The sequence below is a fragment of the Anser anser genome, assembly GCF_964211835.1.
Source record: "Anser anser genome assembly, chromosome: 25".
Lineage (NCBI taxonomy): Eukaryota > Metazoa > Chordata > Aves > Anseriformes > Anatidae > Anser > Anser anser.
In genome coordinates, this window is record NC_139746.1 from 3,332,701 (window position 1) to 3,348,552 (window position 15,852).

A 15,852-nucleotide genomic window follows, 5' to 3' on the forward strand; every position below is an offset into this window, starting at 1 on the left:
CATTCTGGTTAGCTGCTTTGTGTTTGAAGCAAGTGATGGACACAACGTAGGGCCAGTCATCCGGCTCCATGGGTACACCAGCGGCGTGCGCACAGGTCACGTGGAAGGAAGTGGAGCAGTGCTCATAGGAGCACTGGATGCAGGCACCAGGCACTTTCTTCATCCGCTTCCGACAGTACACGCATTTCTGAAACACAAGTTAGCATTATGCAGACAGTCAACGGCAGCTTTAATGCAACATATTGGCATCCTGACAACTGACAGGGTCAAAAAGTTCTTAACATTAGTGTCTACAGCCCAGAAGCCACAGCCAAAAACGGTGATATTTCATGCTATGAGGCCAAATCTAACACTGCCAGAATTGCCTGTCCAACTCTATACACTTGCCTAGAATCACGTGTAAGCCAAGCGAGTACCTGCTGTAGTTTCTTATCATTCCCACAACTGCGACAACATCTACCAGTAAGTCAGCCCGCCAGAACCATACTGGATGGTGAAGCAGACTAAAATCCAATTTGAGACTATGCTCACAGGAGGACTGAGAGAAAGGAGGACCTAACAGACAAACACACATCAGTATTATTCAAGAACTGCCTATTAATACTCATCCTCCTTAGATATATAAAACATGTCTATCTTACTTCGAACTGCAGCTAGGCCATCAGAGACACTGCAGAAAAATAATGTGTTCATTTTTGGAAAGAACAGAACAGAGGATAACTGTGTAATAGTTTGTTCTATTATGTTTAATGGAACATTTTATCTATCAGATCTAATAGAATATCATTTCATGTACTGGAACAATGGTGGGGCTTTTTGTTGCTGTTTGTTTTTTTACATACAAACATACCAACTGTAAGTGTTTTATTACGATCCATGTCAGATTACTGGAGATAAAACTCAGAAGAAATTAAAACATTGTACCAAACATCAGAATTACAAAGGGAAAAAAATGGTATGTAACCTTTCAGCATTTTTAAATCATTTTCTGCAAAGCAGATCCACTTATTAGACCTATCTAATTAGACAGCATTTAGAGGGGACAGGTAAGCAACTTAAGACGTGACTGCTTTAAAAAGAAACGTAAAAAAGATTGGAAGCAAGCATTAGGTGTCAGTGGGAAACAAGATAAATCTCCTCCTTAACAGCACCAAAGTCTTGTTTAAAGCCTCTCAGAAATACATGAGATTAGATTTTGGTAATCCCAATCTAAAGAAATTTAAGTTGGATGCTTGGAAATATTTCTAGGCAACTATTTGGAAACACCATTCTTAGGCTTTTAACATCTTAAGTCTAGAGGATCTGTCACTGATCGATGAAAGCTTCTTTACCTTAGCCGAGGCTTCTTAGACAAGGCAAATCAAGGAAAATTTAATATTACACATGAGATGAACATGCATTTTACTTGTTAGAATGAATTGCACTACTTAAAACAGCTCGTATAAATAAAATCCTGAGAGATATTATAAGCCTGTGAATCCAACTATACAGCCACGTAATTTATTTATTACAGAGAAATAATTTCCATATACAAGGAGGAACAGAGGAAAGCAATAATTTTTAGTGCCCATTTCCAGATGACTGTTTCCAAAGCACATTACTCTGGCTTGCTCCAGCCACTGCCCCCCAAGTTTGATTGACGGCCTCCCTCCCAACCCATCCGCCCACCTAAATATAAATGTCCTATAAACATACTCTGATATTATGCATAACTGTCTTTCTCTCTGCAGTGTCTGATATTAAACAGGGCCTTTCTTTCCCTCTTTAAATCTCCACGGTGTCTCGTTTACCTCACTTCCATTAAAGCAGCGCTCCAAGTACGCAACATAACAGAACTCACTACCTAAATTGTAAGGTCCGTATGAATTACTACATCCCATGGGATTAGCAATGTAACGAAAGCTTCCTGAGGTCACAGAGTAAGCCTATGCAACCCCCAGAAGTACAAATTCACTCTGCTCCTAGATCTGGGCTAACTGGAAAGTGTATCCTCAAAAATATTAAGAGTAATACTGCATATAAACAAACCCACACACATCAAATAAGAATTGCCAAATTTCAATGTTATATTTGTGTTATCATAGTCCATGGGGCCTAGCTAAGAGCCCCACTGTGCTATAACCCATTGCCAAGGCAAATAAAAGACCACTCCTTCTCCAAAGACTATTTCTCTTTTCCTTCAAAGCAAAACATACAAAAGAAAGGGAGATACCTTCTTCCTTCTTTCTCTGCAACCTAACCACTCCCCGACTGGGACCTGTCCCCCATGTATATGAAATAAGTCAAATTCACTTCCTGTGAATTAAATTAAGTCAGTACGTTTACACCAAAGATTAATTTGGCCTTTTTACTGAAACTAACAAAAGCCAGGAAATTCAAAGTCAGGGCCTTAGTGTTGCCAGAATGTGTTTTCTCATATTTAATAAGCTATGCCTTTATCGCGCCGTAAACCACGTTCAAAAGCCAGATAAGCACCACAGCAAAGTGCACAGCAGGAACACGGCACTGAAAGCAAGTCAATAGCAATGAGATCTCATTATTAAACTGTCAATACCTAATTCTCTCGCCAGCAGGGACAACTGCTGATATACAGTGTGCTCAATACTGCCTCTCACGGGAGTATTAACCCTGAAGTACCAGGAATCTGCCTTTATTGATGCAAACAGGTTTCTTCCAAGCCAGAAGGATTAGCATGCATCTAATGACACCCTGACGGTAGACAGATTCCTTATGGCAGGCAAAAGAGCTACAAAAGTGGAATATTGAGAGCAAATATGACCACAGGATAAAGATAAACGAGAGCTACAGTAAGACTGAAATGTAGAAGACGGTGAAAGGAGTGAAAATGTTGAAGATCTGGAAGTGTGGGAGATGTGATGAACAGAAGCCCCAGTGCTAGGTACTACAGTGAAGCAGCACGTGCAAGATTGAAGACATTTCCTGGGGGAGAGGAGATGTGAGAAGGTCTAAAGCACAGGAGAAAAATCTTCAGAATAAATGCACACCGGAGAGTTGGGTCATAGCTGAGAGTAAGAAATGGGCTGTCTCCTGTTTGATGAACACTGCAATTCATTTACTCCACTGAGGAATGACAGCTAATTATTCCAAATTTCCATGTCATAAATAATTTACGCACACAGGCCCATAATACACCATTAATCAGGAAGCATGCAAGCCGCATTCTTTGAATGATGCAATACCCACAAACGAACTGAGAAGTCTGGGATGAAAAAGGGAGGCCTGGTGTGGGCTTGAAGAACAGAAGATACTCTTTAAACAAGTCACTGAAATTTTTTGATGCATCAGCCCTCCCACAGTAACGTTAAAAAATAAAAATATAAAAAAAATCACAGATAACTCTATTCTATTCTAACTCTAGATATCTTCTATTCAGATAGCTCTAATCTTTTCACTTCAACAACTCACAACCTTTGCATAATTTCTACTATCCTTTTACATCTTTTTCAGCATAAAAAGCCGCCTCTCAAATTATATCTAACACTGCATCATCTCCATCAATGTCAAATCATCAGATCCACAACCTTTTAGTCCCCTTCAATTTGTCTTCCTAAATAAAGCTGCACATCTCTCCCCCCCCCAAAAAAAAAGCAACAAAAGAAAAAAACATAAACCCACCAAAAAAAAAAATTACATCCCCCCCTCAATATCCTCCACTGACTCCCTCATGTGCTCCACGAATTATCTGCAAAATCCTTACTATTAAGAAAACTCTCCCCAATGGCTCATGAACATGTTTCCCCACACGAGCCTTCCCAATTTAAATTTCCTCTGTGCTCCTTCAAACACTACCCCGATGCTGCCTGTAGAAGCACCACTGCCTTTCACGTTTTAGCTCCAGACAGTTTATTTGCTTTCTTTCCTGCACCAAATGACACTCAAAGTCACGTTACATGTGGTGGCAACACCAACAAACTGTTTTCAACAGACACTGATGGTGCATGCATACATACTGTAAAGGCACTCCTAAATATGACCAATAGAGCTGAATGATTTTTATAATCATTAATTAGCCTGGAAGCCTACTAGACTCTGTGAGTTGAAGTGCTTCTCCTAAAAATGCTCTACCTTCCCTCAGACATGAAGAAAACATGAGGTGTAAAGGGAATACAACGCTGAAGAGATCAACAAAACTATGAAGCTTTAATTCAGGAGCAGAAAGACATGTATGTAGTAGGTCTGTGTAGAGGCTTTGGATGGAATAGCCAATGTTGCAGAACAGATTGAAGCAACAAAGTTTTAGTTCAGCTTAGCCAGTACATTAATACTGCCCTGGCTTTATACAACTGTAAGGTAGCCACAGAAGAGTTAAAGAATTAAGTCATAATGTTTCCTTGTGAGGCTCCATTAAGCAATACAAGTAAGTCTTGTGTAAAAGGATTTTCAGTTCATCGTTACAAGTGCTGGTAATGAAGAGGATGCATGCTGGAAATGTCAGATGATCCATAAAGACCCAGTGCTGTAAGATTTATCACTCTCACATCACACCGCTCCATCACTCCACCTGAATAATGAATGCTTTTTACATTCACATTTGTGTACAAAACCCATTTGCACAACAGAGAAATAACTCTGGAAGCAGACAGAGATTCTTCCTAATCTCTCACCCAGCCCTGGCTGGGCTGCCTGCACTAAATAGCTGCACAGTTAACAAATACATCAGTCCTAACCAATACATCACTGCTAACTTCACCTTCCCCCATACCACACTCCCAACTGTCATCCAACTGATTTCTGCACAAAAAAAAAAACAGCAAAAGCACAATTTATTTTGCAATAACGCACTATAGCAATGGAGCATTAACTAACACAAAGATTAATTGCTCTGAGCTAATGAATCATCCATTACTAATCCCTCAGATGAGGTTATTTGCAGCTAAGTAACAAGTTGTAGCTGGACTTTTATTAAGGTCTTTGCAGAGCCTCGCCTTGCAGTCACGGTCACAAAGATGTATTAATTTCTACAATAAATTTCTTGATGGACAAAGAGAAATATTTTAAGGAAAATCAAATCAGAGATGAACAGGTCAGCGTGTCAGCTTCTTTCCAGTTACTATCTCCCATCACACTCCTGCCATGTGGTACTTTCACTAACTGAAAGTTTCAGGTAGGTTAGCCCCAAATGTGGGGGGGGGCAAATACCCCAGGCTCTGCCTAGAGTAAGAGCACACTCCTAGAGAGTAAAGGCAGATCAGGTAATCACAACTTTTTTGTGTGTCAAGGCACTGAGAGAGCACCTCAAGGAGACATGCAAACAATACAGCTTCCTTGGCATTTGTGGGAAATAAGAGTGAGAACATCAAAATCAAAAGAAACCTACCAGTTTCCATCTCTGCTCTGGAATAGCACTGATATCCACAGGATGACGCTCTATTACATTGAGAAAACGGGCCTCAGGGACAGCAATAGCACAGATTATATGGATCCACCTGGAAAAAAAGGTTGGGAGAAAACAGAGTATACTGTTATTTGAATTAAACACTCAAGAGGGCAGTTAACATTTCTCTGACTCCATCACCTACAGTACCAAGGCATGTTTATGGTGGTTGGCAGCCCTAGCAATGTTACCAACCGATTCGTTAATCACGGTCGCACAAGGTAAAGGTCTCTGGAAAAACAGGGCTCAACCTTCTTATGCACTTGATCTCGCATGACACTAAACATTTTCTGAAAAGACTTTTCACTGAGAATGAACCAAATTTAAGAATGCTAAGAGCCACAAAGCCCTGATGTTTTCAACATGGTCCAGAGTGTAAGATGGTAGTTATTCAAGCTCACCCTAATAATTTAGTGAATAGCAGTTACCTTCAGAACGCCAAAACTAGTTGTTACAATGGGCGTTGAGACCAAACCCACTAAACTAGAAGATGAGATGCAATATAGAAGGACAAAAATATTTAAAAACACTACTTACCGCCCATCAGTGGTCATCTGAAGAGCTCCTCCCCTGAGATTACACAGGCAGCATTCCTGTAGTAACAAAACCACTTCAGAGAGGACTGAAAAGGTCTCCCAGACCTTTCACAAAAAGCTGACTACATCTGCGATGCAAACCGTATCCTCCCACCACCCATCTCTGTGGAGGTATGTAATCAACCCACACAGTAAGTTTTCTTTCATCTCCAGAAGAGTAGATGCTTACCGCTGCCCATGCGTTGGCTGAGCACCGTGAGCAAGACCAGCTTTCATTCACCAAATCTGGACGTATTCCATAACAGCCTGAAAGAAATGAAATTATACCCAGAGTTATGCTAATATTTCTTTAGTACCGAGTTATCGACTGTTCAATCCACGAGGGAAAGGACAGTCTCAAATTACTGAATTAAACTTAAAAGAAGTTATTCATAAAGCACTGCGATTGCCACAATAACTCGATTTATAAAAATCATCCACTTAACCACACAAACATTTTGTCAAAAAAAGTCAATAATATAGATTCACAGCTGTCTCCTGTATCTGAAGTCTCTTTTCATCACATGGCAAACCAAGGAAGCAGATTCAACCCAATCCTAGAAAATGGGCAGGGGTGGTGAATCTTAAACTAATCTGGAAACTAAGCTGAAAGAGAAACGGACGCCTTTAAGTCAAGTACTTCTGGAGCTCGAAATGGGGTAGGATAGGCTGGAATTTAAGCACTGATTTCTTGCTTCAAGTCTACAGGCAGCTCTACTATGGGATCTGAGGGAGAAATAGTTAAGACTGACTGAACCCCCAATTCTCCTTTAACAACAACCCTAAAGGAACAAGAAAAATATGCTCTTTTTATGGATTTTGTCAACACCCTAAAAACCAAGAAACCTTTGCAAAAGCTTTCTTCTCTGTTTGTCCTTGCTGTTGTCATAACCTATCACAGCTGGGTGAGGGCACTTCTCAGGAACAAGGAGATTGCCAACTGGTTTTACAGCATGCTGCCAGATAAACCAAAATACAACTGAGCCCTGCAATCCTGTAATAAAGCAAATGGATTCTCTGCAGCAAAGTCAAAGGGATATCACAGTTTTGCTGTACAAACAGTGACAAGGAAACAAGAAGACACTTGAGACCACATTAGAATAGAATGCAGAAGGTAAATCCCATTCACAAGGGTAAGGCACAGCTAAATCAAAAATCTGAATTTCTCTACACCCTGTCTGAGGCTGCAGATTAACATCACTGTGCCCACATCACTCTCTCCCTCAATCAGACTTTGGCCACTGAAACTATTTTGAAAGACTAGTGTATTGAAGACATATGGATGGATGTACAAGACACAATATCACTGCTCTGACTGCTAGAGATACCACAGTTTGTGAAGAAAGAAAACAGTCTTTATCCTCACACTCTATCATATGCTCTTATTAGCCAGAAGTGACCATAATCACAGACACAGCATGGAAAGAAGAGTTGTACTTTAGTTCTCCACAAGAGACAGTCAAGCTGAGCTGCATGGTGACATGTGGACTATAAAATTGGAACAACAAAAGTAATTCCAGCTGATGCAAGTCAAATAAGACTTCCCATCTGTCAAGATCAAACAGCTGAGCAGTAATTTGTCACATCTCCTGGTACAAGTGCAAATGTTAACTAGATGTCATACAATCTACAATGAAGGTACACTCTACAAGGATTAATCAGATCTTCTTTTAGACGTAACTACCAGGGAAACACACAGACATATGTTCCTTTTTGTTAATCAAGTGCCAATCCTACAAATAGCAACACAGGCACTAATAAAAATATATCTCAGCAACTACTCCATAATCTCTGATGTACACAAGAACAAGACAACCTAACCAACCTTACCTTACCCAAGGCCGATATAGGAACAAGCAAAAAGAGTGCAATCAGCTTGTGATTTCTGCTTTATTGCAAAAAATAAAAGACGACAAAATGAAGGATCTTTTATGTGAGGCATAGAAGAATCAGCCAACAAAACAAATAGTAAAAAGTGCACTTGTGTATATTTTAAGAACAGTTACTGCCAAGATGGACTCAGATATACACACATACTAGTACCAGAAAAGGAAGGAGCGGGAGTGACAGGAATAGCAAGCATGCCTAGGAGGTATTCAAATATAGGCAACATAAAAGAAACTTGAGAGTTTCTGAATATCCAAAACACTTTGGTGAAGAAGGAAATACTCACTAGCATGAACCTGCAGGCAGCATTTGGCACAGGATATCAAGGGACTGGTTCCATCTTCTCCAATATATGAATTTGAAGGAAGGGGCTCTGTGTTTTCTCCACTTGAGGTAAAGCACATCTCTGGGATCAGAGGCTTGGTCTTCTGTCCGCACTTAGAAAGGTGGACGAAGGAGGTGGTCTCCCCTGCAGAGACTGGGGCAGCTTCTTTATCCACCTGTAAAGACTTAGAGAGAAAATTGCATCGTAAGGATCTCCTCTTCCCTGGTCACAGCTTTAACCTTAAAGTCAAAGCATTTACCCTGCAAAAATGTCATCCCCTCCTGTCATCCAACACCTGACACCATGCAGCACAAATAAGGAACTTTAAGCTGTAACTTCTCATGCACACCTCCACCCCCACCCTTTTGCTCCTCTCCCTTCCTTAGGCCTGTACTGAGATTCATAATTTATTTTGAAAGCTGAAGGAAATATTAGAATAATGAGAAGCTTTCCCTATTTTTCTTCTGTAAAATCTCAATTCCTAAATTGCAGCTAAAAACAGCAAGGGGGGAAAAATACATTAATAAAAGCAAGACCTCCTCCTCCTCCCCACGACACTCCCATCCTTTTGGCATCCTTCCCTATTCTTTCTGCAAGAATTTCTCCAGAGGAACATTTCAAGGTTTCTGGTAGCAGAGCCGAGTTAAAAACAAAGGATTAAAACAGCTCAGCTATAGCCAGTTTTCCTCACAAGCATTATATAACCAATCAGCAATCCTGAATACACGTTTTATTTTTGGTCTGTATAATAAATTAAGAGATTTATAATTGGAGAATGAGGTGGGTTCTGCTTTTCTCAGAAAAAGCTTCCAACACATACATATGAATACACTGCATGTATTCCTGTCGGATACATATAGCCAGATTTGGCTCTACAAGCACGCAAAAATGAATCGGTACACAACTGGACAAATAAATAATTCACCTGATAAATTTTGCCTTTCTGCTCATAACATAACCCAAAGCATATTAGCAGCTTCTAAGGAATGATGTATATGCTTATTGAGTAAATTCTCATTTTGCTGCTTGTTTGCATATATTCAAAAGTCCAGGCACAGATCTAAACAAGAGTGATCACAGACCAACATGGCACTGTTTCGCTGCATGAGAGAGTGTTTGCGGTGCAAACCCATGTATGTGTGATTTAAATAATTAAAGCTGAGAAAGCCAGAGAAGCCAGGACAGATAAAAAAAAGGCTTGACCCACTGCCTCTGCCAAATCCAAACACATTTCTCTGACACAAATTTGTATGAGACTTCCTTCCCATTTTATTACAAAGGTCTGCATGGTAACTTGCACAGTAGCTACCATTTAGCACCCAGCACTGATGCGTCAATCAGAGAAAATTTGGAAATTACCTGGTTATATGGGTAGAAGAGGGTACAGACAGCACAGTATGGCTCACTCAGTGCAGCAGCTGCATTGAATTTTCTTTCAGCTGGGAAATTATGTGCTTTATTCTTCCACTGAAGGGAGAGTAAAGATTTCAAAGCCTCTGGGTCGCTCATATCTTCCTCCCCAGAAAATGGAAACATTTCTAGAAGAAAAAAATCCCCAACCGATGGACAGGCTTTAGGACAGGCAAAATGTAGTGATAAGGTAGGGTTAAACAGCTTATGTTTCAACAACACCAGTTGAATAATTAAGAACAGTCAACCCATCCATGGTGCTTCACATGTGTCTGAAATACTTCTTTAACTGGATATAATCTCCACTTTATGGTAGAATAGACAAGGTAGAGACACCAATGACCTGATGAAATCATCCATGAGGAAGAAGAATAAAGAGAATCTGTATTTATTGCCTTCCTAGCTCTCCACTTTTCTAGCCCTAGAAACCTACAACGTCCTCTTAATGAGGCCAAGTTCAAAAAACATGATGCAAGGGCAAGGAAACCCCCCTTTCCTTTCTCCAGCTGGGAGCTGTGCTCTCTAACAGACGTGCATGCAGTATGTGCTGGCTTGGTGAGGCTAACCCCCTTCTCCCAGCTGTCAGCAGCCAAGGCCACTTCAACCTTCACAAAGCGCATCCTGTACCTGTTTCTGCAAACACAAATGCTGCCCAGGAGATGCACACGGTTCAAGTTTTCCTTTTACTTTTCTGCAGCTGCTTCACAGCAACTTCCATCAAGTGCACACCGCTAAGCCTTCAATTCACATTCATCACCACCTTTTCTTCTGCGGAGCTCTGATAGGTACTGCTTGTGCTAATTAGCTTGCTAATTCTTTGTTTTTACAAAACCTTTCTTTAAAAGGCCCTTGGTATTTTATGATTAAACCACCACAGAATCCATTCGTGCCAGTCTGGGGGTCCAAGTTTCTTACCACTCATTATTAAGGAGTTTTGAGTCACTACAAGTGTCACAGAAATTTGCCATGCAAGTCTAAGTGTAAACTGCTCACTGCATCACCAATCTGCAAAGCACCCAAAAGAACAGCTTTGGTCAGGGGAACTCAAAAACATCTTAGTGGAGCATCATCCCCTGAGCCCAGCACATGAAACAACATTGTTCACTGCTAATTACTGGAAATCTGCAGTTAATGCTCTCCTCTCAAAACATCTAAGCCTCTTCTCCATTCCTGCCTCCCCTTCTATATTTTCAAATTCTTACGCTGCTGAAAAAGATAGGAGGAACTTTCAGGAAAACACTTAGAGCTAAGTTTACATCTGAGATTTCGAATGCTCCTTCCAACTAATCTGAAAAGTATTTGTCAGACAAAGTGGGAAATTTGGTTGTTTGATCAATCCTTTTTTGAGATTATGAACACTGTTTGTCTTTGTCACTCTAAAAGGACGATTCCTTTCTAAAATGTCTTGGCTTTCTTACTGCATTTTTATGTTGGACTAAAATTGGTATCCACGGGCTAACGAGAACTGCTAATAGCCCAGCCTTTTCCACAATACCGCATAGCGTTCTGGTGGAAAGGGAAACAAAAAGGAAAGCCTTGCCAGTGGCTGAGCGAGGCATCCCTTCCTAGTGGAAGATAATGCTTGCGCCATGCGCTGGCTGCCAGTTCAGGCAGCATCAGCACACAGCTGGCCCTCTAACAGAACGGATTTACAAGGACGTGTTTTAACAGTGGTCACTTCAGCTAAACACACTTACCAGTCCACATCTCGTGTAGGGTACAGCTGAAATTAAAAAGATCTGTGACCCTGGGTATGCAGATTGATACTACCGAGACAGATTTTCAAAGCACAGCTCAACAGTCACCTCTTTAAGAAATCAAGCACCTTTCATGAATTTTTGAGACCTGAGCCGAAACCAAACCATATGTTTCTCCAACTTTTAATCAAAGCGTATCAGGAGACAGGGAAGGATTTGTGATACCAGTGAAATCGATGAAAGCTGATTGGAAACCAGCATCACAATCCATATTGACAGGGGAAGAGAAAAAAGGAAATGACTCTTGTTTGTGATCACTGCCTTCATTCATCCCAGGATGGATTCCAGGTGAGCCACAGTGTTCAGGATGGCTCCTGTGTCTCCAAAGCAACTTACACACAGGGAGAAAAGGCTTGCAGTTTGTCTCAATTGAATGTTAGTGTAGAATATTGCGTTCCCTTAATTTATATGCTCACTTTTCCTCACTGCAGCCTCCAGATCATCCTTATACATTAGCCCTGAAAAAGCACAGAGTGCAGAGAGCTGCTTCTATTCCCTTGTGGGGAAGAGAAGAATTTGTTTGATCAGATTTTGCCCAGCAGTGCTGTAAATCAGTCCCCAAGAAATGCCAGCTCTCACAGAAGCGGCTCCTGAGTCAGCCAGCCAAGTCCCCATACACCATCCAACAAGTCAAAACAGTGAAAGGAATCTGTCTAATGAGGATCCTTCAGCACAGAGTTTGTTGCAAGGTACACCAAAACAAGATAACTAACTAGCATCAACTGCTTTTCTACACTTCACTCCACGTTACACATATACAGGATATCAAATGCATCACCCCTAGCAAGGAGATGGAGGTACATATGTACAGCATACCCTACTGCCACACATTTCTTTAAAGTCAATGCATTCTCTGTCTTGTATCCTTCTGAATGTAAAGCTTTAGGTTGCTTGAAAGCTGAGACTGGCACCTACACCTTCAAGTACCTGCCCCAATGTGAAATATCTTACCATGGAGTTTCTATATTCTGCATATTTTATAATGTAGGCAAGACCCAGAAGTGGTAAATTATACCACACTACAACGCAAGTGAGAAGTAAGAGCCCTTTTTATTTTTTCCCTCCTTTTTGCCCAGATACTATGGAATTTACAGTGACTGGAATGTAAGAAAAGAAAAATCAGTGTACAGTCAAGCACTGAGAGACTTCCTAATTCTCATTTCTGGATCTGTTATGAAAAGTTGGACCCCAGCATTGACACGAATCAAAAAAAACAACAACCAAAAAAAGTTAGAATTTACCATCCCTATACATGTAACAGCAGACCTTATATCCACCTCCCTCTGAAGTGATCTCATATTAATGAATTAGCTAAGAAGAAGCTTTGTTACTATGAACTCTTATTTCCCTTTGCTCAAAATGCTGTCTCATTCTGCAACCAGCAAAATATTTTTCTTGGTAGAAAAAAGGGTGGGAGGTGAGAAGGGACACCTCCTACAGATGTATTTTGCTTCTAGCCAGGTTATCAAAATGGGAACATGCTGCATTTTCTACCATTTTCTAAGCATAAAGTGCATTTTCCAAGTATAACACAAAAACTCTCAAGCCATCCAATTTTGTTAATCAGCTTCAGCAATTTTTCCACGTTAGACAGGACACACAAGCAGTCTTCATGCTAGTGCAGTACTCACCCTCATCACTCGAGGTCTCCTGTTTAACAACTGACAATGGGGAGCGGGTGGGTGGTTTGCCCAGTGGATGACGACGACTTTTCTTTATCTCCATCTTCATTTTTGAAAAAGCAGCGGTCTGTAACAAACCAGAACGAGCTAGACAGGAACCCCAAAATGTATTGGCAAGCAAAGGAGACTACAGGACAACAGAAGGAGAATACTTGTCATAAAGAACTGCTGAATTTACACAGCCAACTTTTCATTGCTTTTTGACTGAATCAATAAACCCTACTAAGCCAATTACTGCAGTAGATAAAGCCAATTCTGCCTTCTAAGATGTCAGGTGTGGGTAAACTGCAATGTTTTCTTAAAGCCAGAACAGCTTCAGAGCAGCTTCAAATTTGCCAGTTCCATTGCCTTATGAGAAGTCTGGGTCTACCACACAAACAGCTAGAAAATCTAGTATGAAAATTATGTACAGGGCATATAGGACCAGAAACATTTTACCAGAGCATTACAGTGCATTTTATGACAAACGTATTTATAGTCTGCTGTACCTACTGCTTTGTGCACCATCCAACACTGTAAATACTGCATATATACCAATCACAGTGGCTCATAGTCCTTTTTGGTGAAAGGCACTGAACACATTACAGGTAAGCTACTTAGTACTAGATATCTAATATCTACATAGTACTAAGTATCTAATTTCTAGATATCTAGTACTAGATAAATAATTTCTGAACATTTTCCTCCTTCCTCTTTTGAAAACGGTCCTCAAGAAAGCACTCACCAAGGGAAAAAAGATGCCTGCAATAGATTATATGTCATGAACTGTATTGTCCATGAAAAAGTTATGTCTGCCAACTTTTCCAACTCTAGGTTCTCATTACGGAAAAGATCCAAAGGCAACACTACAGCAGGTCAACACCTGGAAGCATAAAGCACATGCTATCAGCTGGAGAAGTGAGAAACAAGGCAGAAGAATTATCGAAATGCTGGTGCAATCCAAGTTCCCCTGGTGACTACTTGGTTTTCATCGTTTTCTTGGAGTAGCTGTTCTGCAGCAGCCATTTACTTGCAGGGTCTTCCCTGCCTTGTGTTTTAGGTTGATTGTTCCAGTAATTTCTGTATTTATTAGTAGCAGGAAAAGGGATTCCCTATTTTATCTTTTGCGGACAATAACGAGTATTATTAATCAGCTAGCATCAATGCAACGACTTACTACAGACTGAAGCATGAGAAAATAATCTCTTCCTGCCAAAGCAATCTATGGCCCACCAACATGGCACTATTGCACTAGAGGCTCGGGCATAATTTAGGACTCCTGTACTCAGCGTGTTCCTCAAAACCAGCAAATGTTACAGTCGCCTCCTCGGCCATGCGTAGCTGTAAATCACTGACCTCTGTAGCAATCTCTGTATTTCCTGCTTCTGCATTCTCCTCCTCCTTCACAGGGATTTCCAAAGGGACCGTCTGTTCCCGCCAACCTGGACTTTTTTGTGTCGCAAACTGCTCGAACGCCTGCTGGCAGGACATGCGCTCCTTGTCAAACACCACCTTTTTGGTCCGTGGAACCACATAAAGCATGGGAATGATAGGCCGAGGCTTAAAGTCATCTTCCTCTACCGGCGTCTCCGAGGGCTGGATAATGTTCAGGGGAGCCGGGGGCAAGCTCTTTTCTGCTGCGGACGACGTGGGTACTGCTGTGGGTACTGGCGGCCGTGCTGCTGGTGCCTCTTCCCCTGCCAGCTGCTGCTGCGGTGCCGGCGGCAGGGGTGGCTGCTGCTGCTGAGGCTGCGGTGCTTGCAGATGGTGCTGGTGTTGATGGAAAAGGTGCTTCTTCTTCCTCTCACCTTTTACTTTCGGAGGACGGGCCTTTACTTTGCAGTCACCTGTTTCAAGAAATGGGCAACATTCAGCTTCACATGTCAAGACTGTCGGGTATTTGATTTTTCCCCCTTTCACCAAAAGACTCCACAACCTCTCTGGGCAACCTCTGTCGGTGTTCAGTCGAGAAGAATTGAACAAAAACACCTGAATCATTATTACTGAAGATTTCTACTGTAAGGCCTTTAAAAGCAATGCCTTTAAAGCATGAATCAAATACAACATTGAGCTACATCCATTACAGATGCCGTGACAGTCCTGGTTACTGAGATATCCTTTCCTAATACTTGCTCCGTTTGTCCTTGTTTCTACCTGCTTACCGTCCCTCATGTTATCTGCATGCTGCTACGAGGTTCTTACATGGCTGTGACAACAAAACCACTTCTGGAACACACAGATGTCTCAACCATTTTACCACAGAGGCAGAAATGACCCAGCAAAGTCTTCCCCACCTATCTCTGCAATACAACTCTTTTCAAGGATCCACACAGTCTAATTTTACAGCGGTAATTAAAATTCCTACTAGCCCTTGTGTGAGTGTCTCTAGGTCAGGAGTGGAGATGCACTCAGAGCTTGCCGTAATCCATTTAAAATGATGTATGTTCCCTTTGCCCAACTCTTCCCCCACTTCATGAATAAAGTTATCAGTTCACTGAAAGGAAAGTAAATAATAGATGCTCCACAGACAGATGCCAGTGCTCGATTTGTTTCATAAGAGATTGTTTTTTACCTGCAGATGCTACGACGAGATGACTTCACTGCAAAAGACCATTTCCCCACTAATAGGATGAGAATGAGGGCTGATGACAACAAAAGACAGAGAAAACCTATTCACCCTAAAAACGAAGCTTTACCGATCCCACCCTATTCAGACTCCTCCAAAGACTGCCAGCCAAGCCTAGTAAACAGAAAATCAGGTAAGCCATCACACAGTAACGCAGCATTTGCAGGAGAAAGGGTTTGAAAATAGAAGGTGAATAATCCCACAGTAAGACGAAGT

General features: G+C 41.3%; 1 protein-coding gene across 2 annotated transcripts in view; it reads right to left on the minus strand.

Annotated features, from left to right (window-relative positions):
• The window catches only part of KDM4B (lysine demethylase 4B), a 90,483-nt gene that overhangs the window by 7,556 nt on the left and 67,075 nt on the right, over positions 1 to 15,852 (minus strand). For both annotated transcript variants that reach the window (XM_083811380.1, XM_083811379.1), the window contains exons 11-18: positions 14,367 to 14,857; positions 12,981 to 13,098; positions 9,542 to 9,720; positions 8,144 to 8,366; positions 6,161 to 6,237; positions 5,933 to 5,988; positions 5,339 to 5,447; positions 2 to 187 (exon numbers count right to left, since the gene is read on the minus strand). In XM_083811380.1, coding sequence (XP_083667506.1) covers positions 2 to 187; positions 5,339 to 5,447; positions 5,933 to 5,988; positions 6,161 to 6,237; positions 8,144 to 8,366; positions 9,542 to 9,720; positions 12,981 to 13,098; positions 14,367 to 14,857 — 1,439 coding nt within the window. The remainder of the gene's footprint in view (position 1; positions 188 to 5,338; positions 5,448 to 5,932; positions 5,989 to 6,160; positions 6,238 to 8,143; positions 8,367 to 9,541; positions 9,721 to 12,980; positions 13,099 to 14,366; positions 14,858 to 15,852) is intronic.